At 49.2% G+C, this 24555-nt stretch overlaps 1 protein-coding gene across 1 annotated transcript in view; it reads right to left on the bottom strand.

The window, feature by feature from the left end:
• The window catches only part of OPCML (opioid binding protein/cell adhesion molecule like), a 1019356-nt gene extending 1009833 nt beyond the window's left edge, over positions 1 to 9523 (bottom strand). The window contains exon 1 of the mRNA XM_041769942.1: positions 9443 to 9523. Coding sequence (XP_041625876.1) covers positions 9443 to 9503 — 61 coding nt within the window. The 5' untranslated portion in view covers positions 9504 to 9523. The remainder of the gene's footprint in view (positions 1 to 9442) is intronic.
• Between the last annotated feature and the right edge of the window lie 15032 nt (positions 9524 to 24555).

Here is a 24555-nt window from a genome sequence, read left to right as displayed (position 1 = left end):
TACAGCTGTTTTGAGCCTATTGTTTTGATTGCACCCATGCCCATGTTGTCCATTGCGAAGGCAGTGTGATAGTGTAGGGGTGGGGAAGCAAAGAGAACGGGACATTTTGGCTCTTTCATTCACTAGCATACAGGATAGTTAGGATGTACATGATGTGCTTTGTGCGCTGCGAGTCACCATTTAAACATGAATCATTAATATAGAGACTCAGGCATTCTCAGTGTGGAGTTTCTTTTGCTTAGTTCAGAGCCAAGACCAAATAGTTAAGTTTAAAATAGATATTTTGATGGTATAGTAATGATCAAGGCAGTCGCTTTTCATAGTGTCTAGGCCAAGCAAGTCAGGTGGACACATATCTGAAATTTGATAATGTACTACCCTCAGCAGATATCATTCTGCATATCAAGAAATGACTGATTGTAAGACATCTCCCAGTTCAGTTATAAAGGTCCTTCAAAGTATGAGAAAGCCTCTGAAAAGGACAAGGCTTCTCTTTTGTTTCCTGACCCCTCACCTTAATCGTTGGGCAAAAGATACTGTGGAGTTGCCCTGTTCCACGATGTTCTTTGTGCACTAAGATGAGAGAGCTTCAGGGAAACAGAGTAGTGGCCAAGGTTACAAGTTCATTTTCCAATAGTGTATGAGCAGGGGGGACAAAGTTCAGCTCGGCCCTTCACTCTCACGCTGAAATGACACCGGGCAGGCTATGAACACAGGTTATTGAAAACTCTGTGTTCAAACATTGGCTCAGTCACCATCTGATAATGTGACCTTGAATAAGGTACTTGGACTCCCTTTGCCTCAGTGTCCTCATCGATAAGATGAAAGGAATGAATTAGGCCACCTCCAGAGCCCTCTCAGTGCCAATGACCTATACTTTTCAAAGTAGATTATTGTAATTTATCCAGGTGGTTGATTTTGGGGAGAGGTCATGCATTCTTTCCTATCATCATGATAATATTTGGAAAATGGTTGTATCTTCGTGCCCAAAAATCACTCAAGTCCAATCAAAATTCCTCTAAAATGCCTGATTTCTTCCCGGAGGAAATAATCAGGGGCAGAATCTAGCAGTTAACATAACTAGAGCTCTTCACAATCCTTCTGATGGATTGGGGAGTTGAGTGATACAATCTTAAGCTTCCCCATTAAACCCTTGAGAGGATACCAGTTAAGGAGCTGAAATTATTAGACTTCCAGAAATGAAGGAATTTCCAAAAAGAGTCTATTCTTTATCTTGCAGCAAGATTACACCTAAACAGAAGGAGATGGCGTGCAAGCAGGAATTCGAGGACTAGTACTCTTCTCAATGCTCCTCCAAGGGCTTAGTGTGGGTTTACTTTTAGATTCGATTCTTCAAACATATAAGACACACCTGTGACATTCCCTTAAAGGTCCTCAAGTCATCCCCGTCTCCCCGTTCCATCCACCGCCAGCCATTTACCATCTGACCTACTGTGGTGGCCTCGCACTGGCCTCCCTCCTTCTGTGTTTGCTCACCTCTAATCCATTCGTGATCTTCACTCCCACCACATGAGTCAATCAGTGATATTCCATCACTTCTAGAGTAAAGACCAAAACAATGAACATGACCTTTGGGGTAGGAGGTGGGGTTGCACCTTCTGACCCCTTCCCAGCTCTCTCATCTTACCTTGCACCACCCTCACTCCCTCTCCACCCCAGCCGAGTAGAATGTCCTCTGATTCTTTCCGCCGTGTTGTCTCTCCATGTCTGGTTCACTCTGCTCCCTCCCTTGGGCCTGGATACTTTCACTCTTCATCCTTCAGATCTCATCCCAGTTGTCTCTTTCATGGGAAAGCCTTCCCTGGCCTCCCTGGCAAGATTAGGCCTCCTTACTGGCAATTGTAGCAGCATACGCTTCCACCTTCCAAAGCCTTATTATCTCAGTTGTGATTTACAACCCTACGGGTATTTATTTGATGCGTGTCTGCCTCACTCACTAGACTGTCAAGTTCACAAGAACAGGAACCATAAAAATCCTTGTTCAGGTATCACACTCCCAGTGCCTAGCAGAGTGCTTGCCACATGGTAATCACTCAATAAATAACACGTCAAATAAGCTAACGTGCTTGGCACTTAGTGCACTCCAAGATGAACAACACAGGATCCTTGCTGTTCCCAATCCCACAGCCATGAAATGGTGGGTCTGAAATCGGCAAGGCTACAAAAAAGGACCGGGTGCAAGAAATGAGAAAGACCTTGGTCAATTTCTTCAGATCCATTGAGCCCCTTTATACCTTTCCCATACGAACATCGACCCATTTGATGGCTATCACTTGCTCAAACAACTCACTCCTACACTAATAGCATCTTCCTACCCATGACCCAACATTTTACTTTTTGTGAACAACACAATTCCTCCTTCTATCAGTACACTGCACACTTCTTGGCACCGCGGGCATGACTCTATGTTTCAGATAATTGGGGCCATGTCAACAGACATCCTGATTAGATCTGCTAAGTAATCTGGGTCTGCATTAAACCAATAGCCCACATCAGAGCCCACATCTGTGTTTATGGAACAACTCTCACTGTCAGTTGTGTCTGTCGCAACATGTGATGTGAGATCTGGAAACACGCAGCTCCACTTCTGAGCTGCTGTGTGTGTTTGGTTGGTAGCTCGGAGCTGGTGTTTATTGACAAGCATGAACACTGGAGTGAGTAATCATTATAAGCATTCTTTGCACATTTCCATCTCCCATTAGCAGAGCGCATCTCCATGCTTCTCTGTCCTCACTCTGCAGATGGGGAAGCGGATGGGCAGGCTGAGACCCAGGGTCCCAGATGCCTTTGAGCATTCAGTGGGATGGAACAGAATGATTGAGTAGATAAGCTGACACTTGGTATTTGTGTGACCTTGGCTGATTACCTGCTCATTTGTCCATTCAATTCATGCACTCACTCATCCAATCAACAAATACTTTTGGAGCACGTGTTTAATAAGTGCCACTGTGCTAGGCACGGAGGGTATGCTGGACGACAAACAGATGTGTTCCCTACCCCTATGGGCCATGGTCTAGGGAAGAAAAGAGAACTAAAAAAAGAAAAAAAAAGAATTACTTTAAAATATACAGACTCACAGTGTTGGAAGAAACCTGGTGTCATGGACTTGCATAATAAAGAGGGAGATCTAACCTAGTTTAGAGCATGGAGAATGCTCTGCTCTCCTGGGAAGCAATATTTAAGCTGAGCCCTGAAGGATGGAATGAAAGTTTAGCCAGAAACAGCATGATAAGAGGATCAGAGTTTTTCCAGGCTCAGGTAACCTCACAGATGCAGCCCTTGAAGAAAGAAAGAACATGGTGCATTTGGGGAACTGAGCAAGTCCAGAGCAGTTATTAGAGCCACAAGCTGGAAGGGGAGAGAGGTGTGAGGGGAGAATATATGAGACCAGGGGCTGCTCATGGCCGGTGGACCATGTTGAATACTTTGGACTCTATTCTAAAGGCAACCAGAAGTCTACCTCGAGTTTTAAGCAAAGATCAGATCGGAATTGGGCAGTATGTGCCTGACCTACGTCACAGTGACTTTGAGGAACAAAGGAGGCCAAATTCTCCAGGTAAACCATAAAGCTTGGGACCATCGTTATTCTTAGTATGAGCACTAAGCAAACGCCCGTGAATGGTAAAGCCTGTGAAAAGTCCCTGGGAATAAAGGCTCAAAAATGGCCACTCAGGCCATTTCAGAGACTCTGTGCCTTGAAATGCCAAACGTGGTTTTCTCCACGTTGGATTGGAGTTTGTCATCTGACTGTCACTCATCATCCCCCACAAACATACAAGCAGCCATTCCAATCAATGGCCTGTGTCCTAATGCATCGATTCATCTTGGCCTTTCCAGGGGTCTCTCTGCACAGCATCTCTGCTCATTAAAGGGAATGTGCCTGCATCATAATGATAATGCTCCGCACTAACCCAGCACATTGCCCAGGGGTGTCTCAGAGCATTTTGCAAACATTTAATTAAGTTCGTCTAGTGACTAGAGGGGAGTCCCTAGCGTCTCAGCACCAAGGGGTCTGGGTGGGAGGGAGATGATAGCAAACAAGCGCAGACCTGCCTCCAGCATGGGCTCTGGGGCACAGAGGCGGGCGGGACCCTGTGCAGGTCCCTGCGTCACTAGGGGGAAGCACTCACACACGTCTGGTCATGGCTCTGTGTCCTGCCCCCAGTGCACCCCCCCTCCGGGGTCAGCACCGGGCCTGGAGGCCACGGCGGAGTGGGGGGGACCTGAAAGGGCGGTGATGGATGAGGAGAGGAAGGGGCTTGCCTCCTTTCCCAAGTTGTATATGTGATTCTGAGGGTAGTGAGTGTGTGTGTGTGTGTGTGTGTGTGAGTCGCTGACATGAGGAAAGGAGGGTGGGAGAGCAGGGGATGTGTATTTGCACCGACAGGAAGGCAGCAGTAAACAAATGGTCTTAAAGTTTGTCTCGGCTTATAGGATCTCATTTGGCTCCGTCCTCGGAAGTTCTCTGGATTTCGCCCCAAGGCCTACCTGCCCCACGGCCTCCAGTGCAGAGCTGAGGGCACGGGAACCTGCCAAGTGGCGTGGGACCCGTGCCCGGCCCCGCCTTCAGGCCCAAGTCTCAGCCTCCCACCAGCGGCACAAAGAGGCAAAAGGGACAAATGTCCTCAGGAGCTGGTGTCTAGCGCAGGGCCGGACCGAGTGGGAGGGCAGAGCAAGCCGCTCGCGGCGATATCAACCTGTCTCCTCCCCGGCGCCCGCGCAGCCCCTGCGTCTGGAGGGAGCCGATCCGCATCCGGAGGCGCGAACACGCACGGCTCCTACTAGCCTGGCTGGTCAGCAGCCGCAGGCCATCTGCGGGCTGACGCTGAAGCTCACTGACAGGAATAGCCAGGCCTGCTCCCCCTCTGTCCTCTGTCCCCGGCCCAGGCAGCTGCAAGCAGGTGGCAGCAGGCCACGGGCCCCCCCACAGCGAGCCAGGCACAGGAAGGCCACGGCACCCGGGCCACGGGGGACGGGCCCCCCAGCACCTCCCGGGGCGGATCAACAGGTGCCTGTGCACAGCAGCCCCCGGGGCCACGCAGCAATGTTCCGGGGGCCGCATCTCCCAGGGCGGGGACACCAAGGCCCCTGAGCTCCACGGAGGGCGCCACATGCGTCTCACTGCAAGTCGGAAAGGCAGATGTGGAACAACTCCCTGTTTTACTGGATCTATGTTTCTTGGGGCAGAAAAGTATCTTACTTAATAAATTTTGTTTAATTAGAACCTGTCTTCCCGGATAAATGAGTGGATAAACTATATTCGGCTGATTTTCATCACTGTGGTAAAGACAGGGACACAGGTGAACTGGTCTGGCCCTCGTGGCCCTTCTCGCCCCCTCCTCTGAGCAGGCCTCTCTTTGCCCTCTTGCCAAGCGACTGCAGTGAGGTGCTTTGGTTTGGGTTTCGAATGACAAGAACTCAGAAACGTTCAACTTGTTTTCACGTCACTCGCACCGTGGGCCACTCTGGTCCACCTGGAAGCGAGCGGCGGGTATCGCCGGGACCCGTTCTACAGACCGGTGGGCTGAGACTCAAGAGAGCATCTTGGGCCAGCCAGAGAACCTCGAGGAGCTCCGGAGCCTCAGGCCCCCGCTGCTCATGCTCTTGGAGGCTTACAGGGAGTCCCACATCCAGGGACTGTCACTCTGCCCCGTGACGCGGGTTTGGGACACGGATGAGCACGGGTGCAGCTGTCAGCGGCTGCCGCGCGAGGCCCAGGCCCAGAGCTGCTACATCACAAACCCAGGCCAGTGCCAACGGCCTCAAGAGCCTCCTTCTGTGATTTCCCAGGCTACGGGGACATGCAGAAGGTCCTCAGAATGACAGACAGCACAGAGCAGACAGGTCCGAAGCCACCCACGGGGACCTCAAGCTATCTGTGAGCTCCGATTAACCTCAGGTTGGGCAACGCCGCCTGGCTCCCGGCCACCGAGAAAGCCACTTTAGGAGGCCACTGACAGGTCTCCTTCCCAGGCCTGCTGTTGCCACGGGGCTGGTGCCGAGCGCCGACAGCGTGCAGTTCGACCTTATTAACGTGTCCATCATGTATAAGGGACTGAGGGCCACAGGGGCGACTGGCCAAATCGTGACCAGGCCTTGATCACAGCTGATGCTCAGTCCTTGTCCGCACCTTGCCTGTAACCTACGGTGCGGCTGCGGGCTGGGAGTCTCCGTGCCCCGGGCTCTCCTCCTGGGCCCCCCAGCTCGCCAGGCAGCCTTAGGCAGCTCCTCAGCCCCCAGCGGGTGACGGGCTCCGGGATGGGAAAGGCTTCACGGAAGCTGCACCCCAAAGCTAAGCAGTCCAGCCTGAAGAGCCCAAGGCCCAGGGCTCGTCCCTCCGGGCAGACAGAGAAAGCACATGCGGGGCAGAAGCCGCATGCCTCACGGAGCTGTCCACGCGAGTCCAGGGCCTTCAGACCAGGCCTGATGGAGGAACGGAAGACGTGGCCATGGCCGTGAGTGCGTGCCCACACACCCGTGCGTGGGACCCAACTGGGTCCAGGCAGGTAGATGGGGACGCACGTGGCCAACTGCCCTGCTTAGGGTCACGCACCAAGGGGCAAGCAGGGCGGCCAAGGGGAGGGGGGTGAGGGGGGCCGCAACTGTCTGAACTTGAAGAAAGAAAGGAGGGGCTTGCTGAGCTCCAGAGAGCGGAGCCTAGGCCGCCAAGCACAGCGACACCTCCCACCCCAGCCCAGGGCCATCCCGCTGGGGCTCAGACGGAGAGGAAAAGGCAGGCCGAGGCGGGTTTCTAGTCAGGGCTACAGGCCTGGACAGGTTTCTAGTCAGGGCTACAGGCCTGGACACTTAGGCCTTATGGCGCTTTGGACAGTTCTGGCACGTGGGCAGGGATTCTGGGTTCAATCCGGTTCCCCTGCCCTGTGCCCAACCTGCCCCCAACCTGACCCAGGATTAGGGATTGAGATTGAGATGCAAATGTCCTTTCCTCCAGGCTTCTCAGGGCTCCCTCCCCCAAGTAACTCATCTTTCCACAAAGTGCCTGGCCCCAGATCAGCAAGGCCCCTGGTACAGGCCCATCTGTCCTCCTACCCAGCACCCCCAAAGCTCCCGGGCCCCCGGCACAGACCCATCCCTCCTCCTACCCAGGCCCCCAAGGCTCCCGGGCTCAGCAAGGTCTTGAGCCGGGGTGTGACTCTTACACTGTCAACCAAGGCCCTCTCCCAGTCTTGGGTGGGGGTTGGGGGTCCGGGGGGGGGTGTCATTCTAGTTTCCACTTGTGACCGCCTTTCCCATCCCCGAGATGCAGGCTAGAAAAGCAATTTATGGCCATCGGTCTCCCCCTGGAAGGCGCCAAGACACAACATCAGCCTTAGAATTATCCTGGGATGCGATGCGGTTGCCAAGCCGTAGAAAGCAGCAGAGTCAAGGGGCATCGGGGCTTCACCGTGACCTTAGCCTCCGCCTTCAGACACGAGGAAAAGCAGGTGGCTAACGAGGCGGCATTAACCCCGGTGGGAGAAAAAGCATCCTTTGAAACAAAGAAAGAGTCTAAGAACCTGAGGAAGGAAGTGCGAGAGGCGGGAAGGAGTCCAGGGAGCGGGCGCTACTGGAGCTCCAGGGCCTGGCTAGGCTCCCCGGGGCCCTGCTGCACGCCTTCCCCGCTCCCTGGGCGGCCTCGCAGGCGCCCTCGGGCACCCTTAGCACCGGAGCGGCCCAGGCTCCCGGGCTCTGCCCCGACCTCCACAGCCCACGCTGGCGGGCGCGACGGCCAAGGCCAGAGGCTTCTCCAGGGCCAGGTCCACACCCCCAGGCAAGCGGTGGGTGGCAGGTGCAGGTGCCGCGGGACCTCCAGAGGGAGGCGGCACCCTGACTCCTCCGGGGTGCACTGCAATGCAGCTTCAGCTGCCCGGGCTCGCCACCCCCTCCCGAGGCGGGATTTTCTGAGTCCTGCCGGGAGAAGAGCGAGCCCACAGCCGAGAGCCCTTGGGGTGGGGGCCCTGCCCGCCTGGGCCCCGCACAGGGAGGGAGCCCCCAGCACAGGGAGGCCCCGCGGCCGCCTGGCACTCAGGGGACTTGCACGCACAGGAAAGTTTGTCTTGCCACACGGTGCACCCAAAGCGCCCACCTGGCTCCCCCTACCAGGCTGCAGTGGGTACTGAGCGCCCAGGCCTGCCCTGCCTCGCCCCCCTGAACCCGCAGACCCTCCACCGGCCTGGCATCCGGAAGGAGAAAGCCGGCGCCCGCTCTCTGAACTTCTCAGCCTACGGAACAGCCGGCGACACGGCAATTCGGAGCCCAGCTCTGCCACAGGGAAAACACGATTTTAAAAAAGCGTCAGAAAAAAAAAACATCATGCGAGGAATTTCTTCTCTTTTTTTTTTTAAGTCACTTCTCTCTTCTTTCTCCCCGGCAAACTTTCATTTTTCTATTTTTCCCCTCTGGTAGATTTAGGAATACTCAGGGTTCTCATTTCCTGAGAATAATAATAAATTAAAAAAAAAAAAACAAGAGCCGGGTGATCCTCAATATAGAAATATAAAATTGTGTGATCTGCCTAATATCAGGACCCGGAAGGTTTCAGAATCCCAGGATTTGTGTGTGTGTGTGTGTGTGTGTGTGTGTGTGCATATGTGTGGGGTTGCACATCCAAGCTAGTGTTTACCCAAAAGCATGTACCTCGATGTGGGGGAAAGAAGGGAAAAAGGGAATCCCAGGGGGTGGGGGTTTTGCCCAGAAACCCCGCAGACCCTTTGATGCTGCCCAAAACCCCTGCCCGCGGAGCCAGACCCTCAGCATTGTTTGAAGGAAGCCTGCAGGCGTTCAGGCGTCTGCTCGCCAGCGGCGCGCGTGCAATCACCAAATCTAGGAAAACGTGTTGGGTTTTGCAACACTTCCACTAAGCTCATTCGGGGAGGATTGCAGCATCTTACCTGTGTGTCGCCGCAGATTTGTTTTCCCCAAGCAAGTCACCGCCGCGCTAGGTGGGACCACATCTAAATCACTGGGGGGGGGGGGGGGGGGGGGTGCAGGCAAGGTGCGGAGGAGACGCAGGTAGACCCGGACCCCCCAGCCCTCCCGGGGGGGGGGCAGTCCCAGTTCCCAGGTGGGGCGCGCGCAGACGCGGGGACCCTGGGCTCCAGCGGCACCATCTGCCCATTTGGTGGAAGGGTAAGGAGAGGAGGGGAGGCCGGGAAGGACGCGGCCCCGCAGGGAGGTCGCGGACACAGCGGCCCGCGGCAGGGGGGGTCTCGGCGGGTCAGGTGAGCGCCCCCCCCCCCGCCTCCCGCCCGGAGGCCCCGCGGGTTCAGGGCTCGGGCCGCGCGGCGGCTACGGCGGCGGCGGGGGCAGCTCTCGAACCCAGCTCCCGCGGCGGGCGGGGCGCGCGCAGTCCGTCCGTGGGTCCGTGGGTCCGCGGCCCGCGGTCCGCAGGTCCGTCCCCCCCGCGCCCCCCTCCCGGCACCTGGGATGAAGAGCAGCGCGGTGGTGGCGGAGAAGACGACCCAGCAGGCGGGGCGGCACATCTCGGGGCTGCGGCGGCGGCCGGCTCGGGCGGCTGGTGCTGCTGCTGCCGCGGCTGCCTCGCTCTGCGCTGACTCCGAGCAGGTCGGGATCCGCCGTTTGCAGAGGGAGGGGGAGGGAGGGAGGGAGCGCGCGGGGGGCGCGGGCGCGGGGAGCGCGGGGAGCGCGGGGAGCGCGCGGGCGGGCGCGGGGACGGGGACGGGGACAGGGGGCGCGGGCGGAGCGCGGGGCGGCCCCCGGCCCGGGCGCGCACACGGGCCCCTCCGCCCTCCCCTCCCCCTCCCCTCCCGCCAGCGCGCCCCGGGCCCGCGGCCGCCGCCCCCCCGGTCCCCACCCCGAGCTCCGGGGGCGCCGTGCGTGCGCCCTGGGGGGCTGTGACCGCGGCGCCCCCCCTCCCGGCCTCGGGGGCCAGAAGCCCGAGCCCCAGGGGCGCGCCCCGCCCGACGGGGCCCTCCGGAGCGCCGGGGAGCCCCAGTCTTCCCGCCTGGAGGATGGGCGCATGGGCCCGCGCCGCACCGCCGGGTGCCCTGCCCGGGGAGCGACACCCTGGGGCTCGACCTCAGGGACGCTGAGGCCATCGGGAGCCTCCACGGAGCAGGCCCTGCGGTCTGCCCCCCGCGCCCCCCCTCCCGCCCGGCGGCCCAGGGCTGTGCGCTCTGCCCCTGAAGGAGTCTGCCCCGGCAGGGCCCCGGACAGCTCTGGCTGTTACCCCAGGGACTGCGCAGCTGTATAGACAGGACTCCCATCCCGGGGGTCCCCTGACGAGCCCCAGGGCGCGGGCTCCTCTCCAGCTCCAGGTGTGCGCACGCCCCCCCCCCCCCCCCCCAGAGCGGGCTTCCTCCCTCCTCCACTGCTCACTGGGGCACAGGAGTCACCGGTCACCTCAGTCCTGCCACACGGGCATTCCCACCCCCGGATGCTAACCAGCTAGATCTGAGGTTCAGAGAGGATGGGCAACTTGCTGAAGGCCCGGCAGCTAGTGGGAGTCTGGGCTCACACCCTGGCCTGTCCCACAGCAAAAGCCACAGGCTCTACAAGCGGCCGTGCCCACCACCAATTACCAGCAAGCCATATCAGCCTAACGGAGCTCCTCCCTTTCTGCAAAACGAAGCCCATTTGCTTTTAAGGAAATAAGATGGGATCCCTGGGTGGCTCCGTGGTTTAGCACCTGCCTTCAGCCCAGGGCATGATCCGGGAGTTCTGGGATCAAATCCCACATCAGGCTCCCTGCAGGGAGCCTGCTTCTCCCTCTGCCTGTGTCTCTGCCTCTCCCTCTCTCTTTCTGTATCTCTCATGAATACATAAAATTTAAAAAAAGAAATAAGACAATTAATTACTTGCCTCCTTATGAACAAGTCTGAAACTTCGCAAGTCAAGTGGAAAACATATGATGAATATATATAATCATCACCTGCCACTTACAGAGTAGGTACTTAATATAAAGTCCCTTTTTAAGGCTATATGCATATAAAGAATATGATTTCCTCTTGTTTGAAGAGGGTGTACAATATGTTGGGAAGAGACCAGATAAAAATAAACATACCTTTTGACTCTACAGAGAAGATAACGGGACACACACCACATAATAAAGTCAAAATCTACACACCAAAGTTGCAGACCTGCCATTCACAGACGAATGGGCCTGTGAGTCCTTGGAACAATGCTGGAGTCCTACAGAAGTTTGTACGGATTATAACCAGTGGCCGAATCCGCTGGAGAACAGAACTGGCTTGAAAAGGCTGGGACGGGTCAGTAGACCAGAGAAATGAGACAGATATTCCAAGGTGAAGAAACAGAGCAGACACAGGCAGAAACACTTTAGGGAAAGACTGGCGAAGGACTTCAGGCAGTAGATGGAAGACAGAGTGAAACGGGCCTTGGTTCTGGATTAATGATATTTAGAAAGCCACTAGAAGAAGAAAAAAAAATAAAAAGTTGACTTCTTTTTGAACAGGGAAGCTCTATGAATAAGAGGAAGTGTATTTCTGGAAATTAATCTGGGAAAAGTGCGCAGGGTCTGTTGAGGCACAGGTACTTGTTCTAGGCCTGGTCCAGATCTTCCGGGACTAGGTGGTAGCAATGGAAGGGGAAAAGCAGGGGGTTGAGCGTGAAACAGAAAAATTAGTCAGGTTGGGCAACCGATGGCCTCCTACAAATCACAGACATCACTTCTGCACCCTCTGTGTTTAAAAATGACATCACATGTCATCCAAAGCCTTGTCTTCCAAGACGGTGTTATTATAACTTTTTGAGAGATGAGGAAATGGAGATTCAGAGAGGTTAGGTAACTTGTCCAAGGTCACACAGTGACTTAGGGACACAGCCAAGATACAAACCCAGGTTTTTCTGTTTCCAAAGCCTCCTTTAAAAAAAGTAAAATCATAATATTGAGAACTCTCATTTGATTGAATATCTGTGTGCCAGGTCCTCTATTATTGGCTTCACATTTCCCCTATTTATCTTCTCAACAAGCTAGTGAGGTAGCCATACTAATGGCTTATTCCCAGAGCGCTCAAAGAGTTTAAATAACTTCCACAAAGTCGTAGAGATGTTTAGGCATAGAGCCAGGGTTTGAGGCCAGGCTGCCTTGACCAACAGGGCTTCAACCACGAGGAGGGGAGAGAAGGAGTTCGATGCTCTCAACAGGCACTCCCTGGTGACAACGGTGTGCTAAGTGTCACTTTAGGCTCTGAGGCTCCTGAGATGCACAGGGCACAGACTCGAACCCCTCACTCGGGAAAGGACACACCCGCTACCCCTCTGTGAGCTACTGGGTGGCTCAGTGGTTGAGCATCTGCCTTTGGTTCAGGTCATGATCCCGGGGTCCTGGGATCGAGTCTGCATCAGGCACCCCATGGGGAGCCTGCTTTTGTCTCCCCCAGGTCTTGCTCTCAGGGTTATGACACAGAGCCCCGCTTTGGGCACTGTGCTGGGCGTAGAGCCTGCTTAAGAGTCTCTCTCTCTTTCCCTCTGCCCACCCCCCACCCAAAATCCCATTTATTCAACCAAACTATTTCCTAATAAACACATGCCTGCACACACACACACCCTGTACCTTTAATTAAATTCATATTTAACAAACATCAATATATATCAAGAAATATTTTAGTTTCAGAATGCATATGCCTAATAAAATCTTCCTTAAGGAAACACATAAATATGTATTTTTACTGATCAATTCTTCTAGGTCTACTATATGATTAAAATATGTCTCTTTTATTTAAAAAAAAAAGAAGAAGAAGAAATGTATAAATACATATTTAATCAATAGATGGCACCAACTCTGAAAAGAGAGATTACGGTCTACTGGGTCTATTTAAACACCTTAAAAAAATACAAATACAAATAAAAATGCTTCAATGCATATTTACTAGGGGGACTGTTCTCCTCTCTGGGGTAAATAATATGCAATTTTATACCTTCTATGAGTCTTTTTTTTTCCTTCCTCTAAAGCAAACAAAATCATCAAAACTATATTTAAATAGCAATAAGGTAGGGGAACAAACCAACCGAAACCAGGCCATTGTGCAATGAGGCGGACTGTCACACTTTTACTCCGGCCTCCGCTTCTTTCCTCAGAACCAGGGACAGTTGTCAGGCAAACCTCTTCATATGCAGTGGCCCACTTCCTAGAGCTAGGTGGGGCCTGGGGCAGGATGGGTCACTGCTGGGTCCTTGTCCTGTGAGAGCCAAACCTGGGTCCCCATCTCACCTCTTTCCCTAATAGCTCTTTGACTTTGGGGAAAGGATATAAGGACTCCCCGTGATCCACATGTAAAAAAAAAAAATTGTACACTACCTTTGGTCCTTCATATTCATTCATCACTCATTCATTCATTCGTGGAATAAATATTCATCGTGTACCTGCTATGTACATCCCGTACATAGGGGATGTATTGGACATGTAAGGGATGTACATAGGGGATGTATTGGACATGTAAGGGATGTACATAGGGGATGTATTGGACATGTAAGGTAAAGCAAGATAAGACTGTCCTCACCCACCTAAAATTCAGAGTAGTAGAGGAGACAAATATAAGTCTACGAATTAAATCATTGATCACATCTGTGATAAATGATTGTAGAAAACATATAGGTTTTCTACAGGTTGGTAGGAAAGCTCAAAACAAAGCGGAGATGGAGAGTGTGGGAGGACGCCCTAAGAAGGGACTTGTAAACGGGATTACAGGAAGAACTGGCCAGGAGGAAAGAAGCCGAGATTATTGCTGGCAGAAAGCACAGCCGGTGCAGAAACCCCAATGCAGGGCCCTGACTCGCGGAGACACTAAAGGCTCTTTCTTGTAATTCACATTTAGCAACTTTGTACTGAGATCAACCCTGTAAGTAGCGTTAGGATGATGGATCACTGCCTTTGCAGCCTGACTAAGGGACAAGGAAGGATGGAATTCTAGATATTGTAACATTGAGGGTTTTTTTCCTTGTAAATAATAAAAAAGGTACAGATGGTAAAACACTACAGATTAAAATCTGACTCTGTCATTTTAGCTTTTGAATATTCCAAAATGAACTAGAGCCTCCTCAGAGCAAGTTAAAGACTCTGAAAGGAACACTAATTCCTATAAAACCACAAAGGTACCCTTTAGTTCAAAGGAGCAAGAATTGATTGAGTGACCGGATTATGCCTGGAAGAGTAAACCCTTCCTCCAGAGTCACAGGGACTGTGGAGGGCGTGTCACCTCTGGTCTTTTAACATATTCACAAATATCTCAGCCATGTCTGCGATAATCTTAACAATAAATACCATTTACGAAACACCCACTATGTGTCAGGTTCCCTGCTAGATGGCTAATCTGCGTGGTATCTACTTTTCATACCAATCCCTCGCACAAAGGGGCCTATGTCACACATTTTCCAGACCTGTCAACTAGGTCCTCCCCCAGGCCCAACAGAGAACTGGCAGCTAAAATCTGTACTCAGAGCTGTCGGACTCCAAAGACTGACGTTTTTCCACCCTACCTGAAGAATCTCTGATGCACTTACATTGAAAAGATCTTCTTCTACATGGCTGCCAGCATCACACTTTTTTTTTTCATTTGAAAAACTTTAACAAAAGAATATATTACATTATTCATCAAGTTACTAGTACTAAAGGCTTATGATTCAAAACAGCATTCTAAATTCCACTCCTCAGAAGCAACCACTTCTATCTCTTTTACTTGTTCTTTTAACAAATCCGCTTATTCTGCTATTTCTTGATTTAACAGTTCTTTTAATTATCTATTGAATTTTTACTGCAGGAGATAAGAATTTAGCCCTGTTCACCACCAATCCCTACAACTGTCCTCCGGCCACCAACTCTATCTAAATGTTACAATTTTTAATTACATCAATATTTAGCGTTTTACATTGTTATGATCATTCAACTGTTGTCATTCTTGTGCAGCTTTTGACTTTTCCCAGAGATGATAATTGCCTTTTTGTTTCATTTGCCGAATTTTTTATGGACCTATCATTAAATCTCTCCAACCCTCCTGTAGAATTATAAAACTCCTCTCAGTGTAGTTAAAAACATCTAGAAATCTGTCAGTATCATGTTTTGAAGGAATTCTTTCCAAAGGTTTCCATCCCCCTGGTCCTCAGCTGTCTGCAACTTCCCTTTACTAAGGGCATTCAATGCCCTATGTCTCTCTCATGTTTTCTGGATGTAGGTTTTCTTCTTTCTTAGTGTTCTTCCTTGTTTTTAATGCAACACATCTTTTAATAGTTTGCAGAGAAAGCATTCATAGGTGGTCATTTGGGGGGATGTTAAATATTCAAAAATACTGTATTTATTCTTTATTCTAATCTCACTCAACTTAAGTATAGTTGGTTCAGCTGCAAATAGAATTCTAGGTTGAAAATTAATATCCTCTCCAAATGTTGAAGCCATTTCTTGATTTTCCTCTAAGTTTAACTACTGTTGAAAAGTCTGATTTATGTCACTTTGCATTTCTTTCTATGTGAAATGTCTTTCAGTAAACTCTTAGAGTATTCTCCTTATCCATGGCTTTCCAAAATTTCACAAAGATGAAATTCTTCATGTGGATCCATTTTCTTACATTGTGTCAGGCACTCAGTACGCTCCTCCAATAGAGAAATTCTATGTTCTTCAACTCTGGGAATTTAATTTTTTTTTTTTTTTTTTGTATTATGGCTTTGAAATTTTTCTTTCCTGATATTCATTCTTCGTGGAATTTCTATTAGGTGACTATTAGTCTTCAGAATTAGTTCCTTAATTGTCTTATATTTTTTCTTTCTTTTTCAACATGATATCCTTAATTTTATTTTCCACTTATCTTACTGATTTTTAAAAGTTTTTCATTATCATATTTTTAATTTCAAACCGCCTTCCTCGTCTGATTTTGACAGTGCCCTATTCTTGTTCCATAGTTACAATATCTTCTCTGAGGATATGAATCAACACTTGGTGATATTTCCTTTTGCTTTTCCATTTCCTTTTTTTAATTTTAGTTTTTGAATTTCTTTTATTCTGTAAATTTGTTTTAGTATTTATCTTTCATGTAAGAAAGCTTCTTCAACTATCTAGTGATCTTTGGTCTTCCTTTCATATTTAAGAGTAAAGCAATCATAGATTGGCTGGGATCTGTGTTTATCACCGGAATTTATTTACTAGGGGACCTTCCAAAGATTATTAGGCAAGGAATGGCCTTGGGACCATTTTCCTCCAAATGTCAGTAGTTGTAGGTCTGTTTGTCTTGAGTCATTCAAGTTTCTCCAAATGAAGCCTCCATTCACCTACTAGAATGATAAAATCCATTCTGGTTCCCAACATTCTGACGTTTCACCATTCAGGATGGAGACCCTCAACCTCTCTGTTTTCACCAGGTTACCTCAGCTGTCTCCTGTGGTGGATCTTGAAGCCTTTCTTCTTCAATTCTTTTAAAAAAAATTTTTTTCCCCATTCATAGGAAATAGGAGAAGCAGAGCAGTCTGAGGGTGGGGTTGTGTCTAATACAGCCTTTCAACTCATCCTTCCCCATTTCTGCCTTCCAAGGTACCCTGTAGCTGTCATTCCTGGGCTGCTCTAAGCCCACATAGTTCTTTCTATCACATTGTCTGCAGATCCTTACAGCTCAGCTTTTTTTTTTTTCCGCCTCTAAATCAGTTGCACTCATTCCTTTTCTTCCTCAAAGAAAAATTCATTTTTTTTATCCATTTTCATTTCTTCTTCCAACTTTTTTGTCCTTGGGATTTGCACCTTTATCCCTTTGTTATCATTTGTGGGATTTGAGAAAACACCGCAGGTCAAAATGGAAGCCAGCCTTCCATGATTAACTACATAGCAGTTCAGACATTTCGTGCCATAAAGGATAAAGGAGATTACAAACAAAAATCTCAAAACACCTAGAATAAAAGGCTCTTCTCCAATATAAAGCTAAAATCTTGCATAAACTGGAGTAATTGAAATAGAAGCTAATGTTGCTGATGTGTACATCAAAGACTTGGACACATATAATCTCAGTTATTTGTTTCACCCCCATGTCAAGTAACATAGAGGAGGGCTTAATGAGCCCCATTTTCCAGAGAGAGAAATAAGGAGGCACTGCAATTTTGTAATGTTTTATTCATTCATTTTAAGTAATTTCTACATCCAAAGTATGGGTCAAACTCATGACCCTGAGATCAAGAGTCACATTCTCTTCCAACTGAGCCAGCCAGGAGCCCCTGCAATTTAAATACATGCGCCTCATGACCCAGAAGTCAAGGAAGAAGCGGGGACTACAATCCACATATTCTAACACTTAGAGGTCTTTCTGATCAGTCAATTCCAACAATGAATACTCCATTCATTCATTATTGTTATTGTTGTTGTTGTTGTTGTTAATCACATAAGCATCACCCCGGTTCACTTACAGCCCAGAAACTAGCTAGACTTGTTCAAGACAATATATTATCCAACCTCACAGTATCATAAAGCCTTCCACCTCGATACACCTGATCAAATTTTAGTAGGTATTGAAGGAAATGGCATCTGATTTCTACCTATGTATGCTTTTTTTTTTTTTTTTCCAGAACAACTTTAAAGCAAGAACAGAAATATTCTAGAACAGAAATACCCACTGACTGCTATTATTCTTGGGGAATAAAGTCATTACCCCTTTTCCAAGGTGAAGTGCAGAAAGATGAAAGGATGTCCACCCCACGTGGAAGTAAGAAGGCCTGGCCAAACGGCCATGCCTTCCCAGAGCGCCATCCACCATCTTCTCCCCAGATTTGGTCTCCTTTTCTCCTCTGTCCTCTCTCTCCCTCTCCCCCTCTCGTTTCCTGTCTTCCTCTCCTCCCTGTGTGGAGGGGCTGCTCCCTGCACTCTTCTCTGGATGAAAAGGCTACTCTTCTCTCCTTGACATCGTGCTAGTCCGTGAATGCACATCTTTTGATTTGCATTTGGGGGAGGAAACAAGAGAAAGGCCCGGAGGGGGGTGGAGAAAAAGAAAAACACACAGTTACACATTCCCTGACTACATGGCTACCGAGGGGACATGGTCAGGCGATGGCAGAGAATTTTAACTGTGTCTCTTTCTCTTTCTGCCTCCCGACCCCTCCAGCCTCTCCATCACACCAGCTGCTGCTTACGCCCCACCCAGCCCAGGCCCACTTGCTCAGAGGCGTCTAGCACAGAGACAACATCTCAGTCTTCCCCCTCCCCCACTTGTGTGCTTAGACGTTGCGGACACTGACCCTTTGTGTGGGGCTCAAGACCCAAAGAAGAGTTCTTGCAGGATGGAAGCTCAGGAGAGGCAGGAGGCCTTGTTAGCAAAGGCGGGCCCCGGAGACCGCGTGACAGTGACGTGAGGGTTGTGCCTGTTACTCTAACCAATTTTAAAATAAAGCTCAGGTAATTAAAAAGTGTACAACTAGGAATCATACACTTAGATTACAATCTAGGTTCTGACATTTTCTAGCCACTAGGCACTTAATTCCACGTTCACCTCTTTCCAGAGACCGGCAGTCAGTGCGCAGGCAATGCACACGTTCTTTGAAGGATTATACTTGGAATCCATGCCAAAGCTTCTCAGAGAGTCAGGGATGAGTTTGTCTCCCATCTCTAGGGGTGGGGAGTGTCACATACTCTATGTGGTAAAGTGGCTGAGGAGCCTACAAGGTATCATTTCAACTCAATATAGGTCTTTTTTTTTTTTTCAATATATGTCTTTCTACATGGAAATAAAACCAGCATCTAGCTTTGGGTCATGTCAGCTTATTTTCAAGTCACATTTACTAAGCATTTAATTGCCGAGCCCCTACTACACATAATGAGAAGCTGGATCTGAACAGAAGACTGGATCGCTATGGAAGACATCGTGGCCCTGCCAGCCTGCTCTGTATTTCCCCCGGAACAGAGGGAACAAATCAAGGAACAAACGGGAAAACCTTTGGAAAACAATAACTGGTCCTACAAATGCCCCCATGTTATTGTTATTGCGGCAGAAATTAAATTCTCTAGGCCTGGCCAAATCTGTGTGTTTTACTAAAAATGCACCTACTATTAGCCAAAGATATTGGGGCCATTTAAATGAAATCAGCAGGCACGGTATTATAAATAATCCTGGTTTTGGTTCAGTCCACATGCACACCTTTTAAAATGGAAACACTGGACCGAGTAGTAATGACAGGGAAAAAAACAAACTCAAGCTCCATCTATTTGGACGGGAAATTGTGGATAGCTCAAGACCGAAATGAATCTGATTTCCCTCCTCAGCAGAGGGTTGACTTACTTTACAGCAGAACCGCAGCATTTATATGAAGATGCCCTCCTGCAAAATTAGATTCTTCAAGCTTCACTAGGTACCTGTGTTTGACACACTTGCCTCTGCTTTCAATATTTCCTTGAAGGATGTAAGAGCCTCCGAGGCTCCAAAGTTCAGTGAAACTAAAGACTCACAGGTTCGGCTGCGCGGAAGGCTATGCTATTGAAGCGCATTGTCAGGAGGGGAAGTTGTGAATAAAGCTTTGTTTCTCCCTCTCTCTTTCTCTCTCTCTCTCTCTTTTTTTTTTCCTGAGGGGTATGCTGGGTACTTACTCCCTGGAATGAGCAATTCTCCCCCAAATCTTTGTCTTGCCTGGAACACACAAGTTGATATAAAATGAGAGATCAGAGTCGGAAGACGAGGTTCCGTGGACTTCATTCACGTAGAGCAGAGTTTGGGGTATGCTTGGACTCCTCTTGTTACCTTTAACAAGACCATGTGTGTCTCTCATTACTTCCACCACACAGGTTTTGGCCTCTCCAGGAAAAGTGGGCCTGTGGCCCTAACAACGCCAGAGCAAGGAGGATGACCAAGTCAACATATTTCAATGAACTTTGGCCTCCTTTCCAGACGAATCTCTTGCTGCTTGACACATATTTCCAGAGCCTCCTCAAATGTATATATTCTTAGCATAAATTGTGACCAGAGAAAAATAACTTCATTAATATTGTGGCAAAACATCATGATGGGAACTGAGGGAGGCCGTTTGTTGCAGCTCAACCCACGTGCATGATGGCCCCTGCACAGTGTCCCCATGTTCCCGAGAAGCTACCCTGGACTCCTCAGTGTCACATAGGGACTAACCCACTGACTGCTATTACCACTTGCCTCTTTAGGGGCTACCTGCCGTGACAGCTTGGTCCTCAGAGTTTCCGAAGTCCTAAAACGAGAGTTTCCTCCCACCATGTGATGGCATTTTAGATGGAACTCCACTAAAGGGGACTTTGGCCAGGAACTGCCAGTGACAGGATGTGGACCTGAGGGCTACAGACCTGGACACAGCAGGCAGCAAAGGTCCAGCTGTGCCAAAGGGCCCTCTTGCCCCCACGTATTCCAGCTACCACCTCTTGGCCACTACCTCAGAGCATCAGGGCCTTTAATGCCAATGCTTTGATCTCTGACAACAAAGAGGAAATATTTCTTCCACTGGCATTTTCATTAAAGGTTTGGTAACCTCTCTAACTGCCTCCCATGAAGAAGGCCCAGGCCCTGATCCACAGTTTCCAACACCTTTCTTTTGGAATAGCATATGGCAGCCTGAGGGCTGGATGTGACCCTCAGACACATTTTCTATGTCCAGCAGTACTTTTTAAGTGGAATATGTTGCCAGTATTTAAACATCTGCTCATGCAGATTTTCAGTTACTCTTGAAAAATAAGAAGACCTGGTCATGCTGATTCTTCATTCTATATGAATAAAAATCATCTGATGCTCTAGCTGCCCCTTTATAAAAGGACGCACCTTCCACTCTGCTGCAAGCCCCACCAGGCCCCCTGCACTTATCTATATGACTTCCCCGTGCCCACAGGCCCCAGGCCTCATCTGCTCCTATGGGATAAATTCCCAATCTCTCTCTCTCTCTCCTCTTTCTCTCTCTCACCCTCCTTCTATAATTATTACAAGCTAACAACCAGCGAATGCCTTTATCCTGACCCAAGAAAACACCACTAGAGGCTTAGAAATGATCAAACTTTCCCCCCAAGTAAGATAAATAGTAAAGAGCTCATTTTGCAAGGGCTCAACATTACCCATCTGGATATCTCAGTATGCTGCTCATGATGCTTTCATTACATTTCTATAATAAGTTGCAGATAATACTGTCCTCCCAAGAGGGATGTTCATGTTCCAGGAAACTTGGAAAACGAGACAGGGGAGGTGAAAAGTCATGTGTGACCTTCACAGGCACATGCAGAAAGAGAAACCAGCAGAAAATGAAAAGAACAGCTTCCATCACTCGTTCAGGGCAGGTCAGCTGGGCTTTAATAACAGCCAGGGGAAGGAAGAAGTCCCCAGGAAGGGTCTGCTTGGTGATACTCAGATCATTTTCCAGGACACAGATGCAAAAATTAAAGAGGAAAATTCTTCAATGGTGTATTCAGGCAGGAGAGAAACTGTTCAAAATACCACACACACACACACACACACACACACACACACACACACCCATTAGCTTATTTTCTATGATCCTTCATCTCATTTCTTAAGCAGAAATTTTGTCAGAGGGAATCTCAAATTTGAATGATAGTATAAGGAAACATCCCTGTTGCCCCCGGGGACAGAAATAAATAAGAGGAGGGCACTGTGAGGGGAGTGAAGCAGCTGGTTTGACAGAATGAAAGCAAGCATGGCTGGGTACAGATTTTAGCTTTGAGAGAACAGGGCATTTGGAAGCAAGCGGTCAAGCTGGGAGAGCACTTCCCTCCTCCCAGTTGAGGCCAGGGAGCACTTGATGGGCAAGGAACTACTAGATGAGTCAAGAGTCCTTGGAAAGTCCTATGTAGCACAGACATGGACATAGTCATCTGGTGATCACATACGCAACATCTTGGGGTTCTCTGATCTTTGGAGGGCGAAAGGGACCACAGGCAGCTTCCTGGCTCTGGGCAACCTCCTTGCTTTGTGCCACTTTCATTGGAAAAAAATATCCTATCCCAGCTTGTGATGCCACACCTGGAATGCCAGGAAACCCACACTTGGTGCCATGATCACCACTTTTGCTTCTTGCGTCTCTGGGGTAAGGGCCTTCTCAATACCGTGTTCTGAACCCCAGCCGTCCTCTTCAGGGGAGTTCAGTAGATGTGTATGGAATGAATGCATGAATGCAGACATGAACGAGTGAGCGTGCTCGGCTTCCTACAAAATCACATTCGCATCGTAAGTCACAGACCATACTCAGGCCAAATGCAGATGGCAAAGACACTTTGGGATCAGACAGTCCTGTTGGAATCTAGCTGCGCGTCCTTAAACAGACATCTTTCTCTCTCTGAGTCTCTACTCCCTTACCTGATGAGCTAAGACCACAATGGCCATCTGGCAGGGTGGCCATGAGGAGTAAGTGAGGAAAAGTCTGTAAAGCACTTAGCCCAATGCTTAAGAACTCAAATGGCAGCCATTGTCATTACTGGCTCTGCAACAACCTGGCGTATTGATTTCCAGCAAGTCTCAATCTCAGGCTGATCCTGTAGATTCCCAGTTGGAAATTTCTTGGCTCACATGCCAGATGGAAACGACTCCTCTACACCCCCACAGTGACCTTGAGCAGATTGCTTCCCAGGACTTCACTTCTGGAACTCTTCATCAAACTCTTTCTCTGACCTGTCATGCTGATGAGAAGTTTCTCCTCTGGAGCCTGGGCTTGAATAAAATCACAAGGTGAGTGCTCTCCTAGCTCTTTTGACTGAGCTTTAGATTCTTCCCTCCTTTATGTCTTGATTTGTCTTTTTGTAGCCTCCTTCCTACCTGCCTCCCTGAGTCCCCGTGCTCTTGTCCTAGAGTGTTCCCTGTGGCATGCCCTAGGGCACTTTATACTTGGCTCTGTGTTGTCTGGTTTTTCTCATTGTCCTGTTTCTGTCATTAAAAAGTCAGAAACAAGGAAATTCATGTTTAACACAGTCACAAATAACTTTTGTTTTAGTCAAGGAAAATTACACTTAAAATATATATGTAGTAGAGGAGTGGGCTGTTTCATGCATAACTAAGGGTTTGACTTCTCCTTTCAAGCTCTCCGATAAAGAGATGGCTCAGCAATCAGCATTGCAGAGGTAGCAGATCCTCATATAAACAAATGAGCCACCTGGATTCAGGATCTGGCTCTGGCATGTGGTGTCCCAGGCAGGATGCCAAGCCTCTTCCCCCTGCAGTTTCCTCGTCTGTGAAGTGGAGACACGCAAAGTAGCTATCTACCCACGCCACAGCGAGAATAAATAACAAAATGTGTTCAGCACTGAGGACAGTGCCTGGCATGTAGAAAATACCTGACTGATGCTACCATCATTATAAGTGGATCCGCACACCATTCACTGAGCAACTCTCTTGTGTTAGGCCCTGTTCTAGGCACTTGACACAATGGAAAGCACCACCAGGCAACAGATTCTGGCCTCCTGAGTTTGAAATCTAGAGGGAGGCAAAGACTTTTGTCAAAGAAGTACATACATCGATATCAGTTATAATTGTGAAGATTGACTTGAAATGAAGATAGGTTGCATTAAGAGAGGAGAAATGGACAGTGTGACCTGGATGAACAGGTCAGGGAAGGCTTCCTAGGGACGGAGGGCGGGGATATGTCATCTGAGATCTGAAGAAGGAGAAATTCATTAGGTCTAGGCAAAGAGGAGTATCCCAAGCAGAGGAAATGGCACATGTGGGAAATGATGGTGAACATTTAAGGCACTACAAGAAGGTGCGGATGGCTAGAGGATAGAAAATGAGTGGACCAGTGGGACAGATGAGGCTGGAGGACGAGAGGAAGGCTGGAACACAGAGAGTACAGCAGACTCTTCAAGGTGGCTGTGGCTATGAAAGATGTCTTGGGGGATCCCTGGGTGGCGCAGCGGTTTGGCGCCTGCCTTTGGCCCAGGGCGTGATCCTGGAGACCCGGGATCGAATCCCACGTTGGGCTCCCGGTGCATGGAGCCTGCTTCTCCCTCTGCCTGTGTCTCTGCCTCTCTCTCTATCTCTCTGTGACTATCATAAATAAATAAAAATTTAAAAAAATATTAAAAAAAAAGAAAGATGTCTTGGGCAGGGGAAGGGGACATGCCTGGCCATTCTGCAGGCAGCATGCAGAGTGGACTGCAAGGGAGCCAGCGTGGGGTGGCCACTTGGAAGTGCATCCTAGCAGTCCAGGGATGTGGATGCCCCTGGATGAGGCAGAGATTTTTAGGGGATATGATTCATAGGATTTAGTGAAGGGGAGTGGGAGTAGGGGAGTTTTTAAGTGATATTTTGTTTCCTAGTTGAGTTTCAGGATGGATATAAAGTCAATAATTAAGTAAAGAGTCACTGGATTCAGACCCAATTTAGGGGAGCAGTTATGGGCTCAGTTGGGGAAGTAGTGATGCTGCTAATAATTGTAGAGTCAGATACCTGGGTTCTAATCTCTTAGCTACTACTTGCAGGTCTGAAACTCTCTGAGCTTAATTTCCTTAATGATAAGGAATTTCCTTTTTTGTAGAGTTGATATGAAAATCAAATGAGATAATCCACATAGCGTTATTAGCAGTGCCTGGCACACAGTAATAACTCAGTACTCGGTCACTAGTAGCATCATTTGGGGACATGTTGA

This window comes from Vulpes lagopus, chromosome 10 (assembly GCF_018345385.1).
Source record: "Vulpes lagopus strain Blue_001 chromosome 10, ASM1834538v1, whole genome shotgun sequence".
Lineage (NCBI taxonomy): Eukaryota > Metazoa > Chordata > Mammalia > Carnivora > Canidae > Vulpes > Vulpes lagopus.
This window is presented reverse-complemented; position numbering and strand designations above follow the sequence as displayed.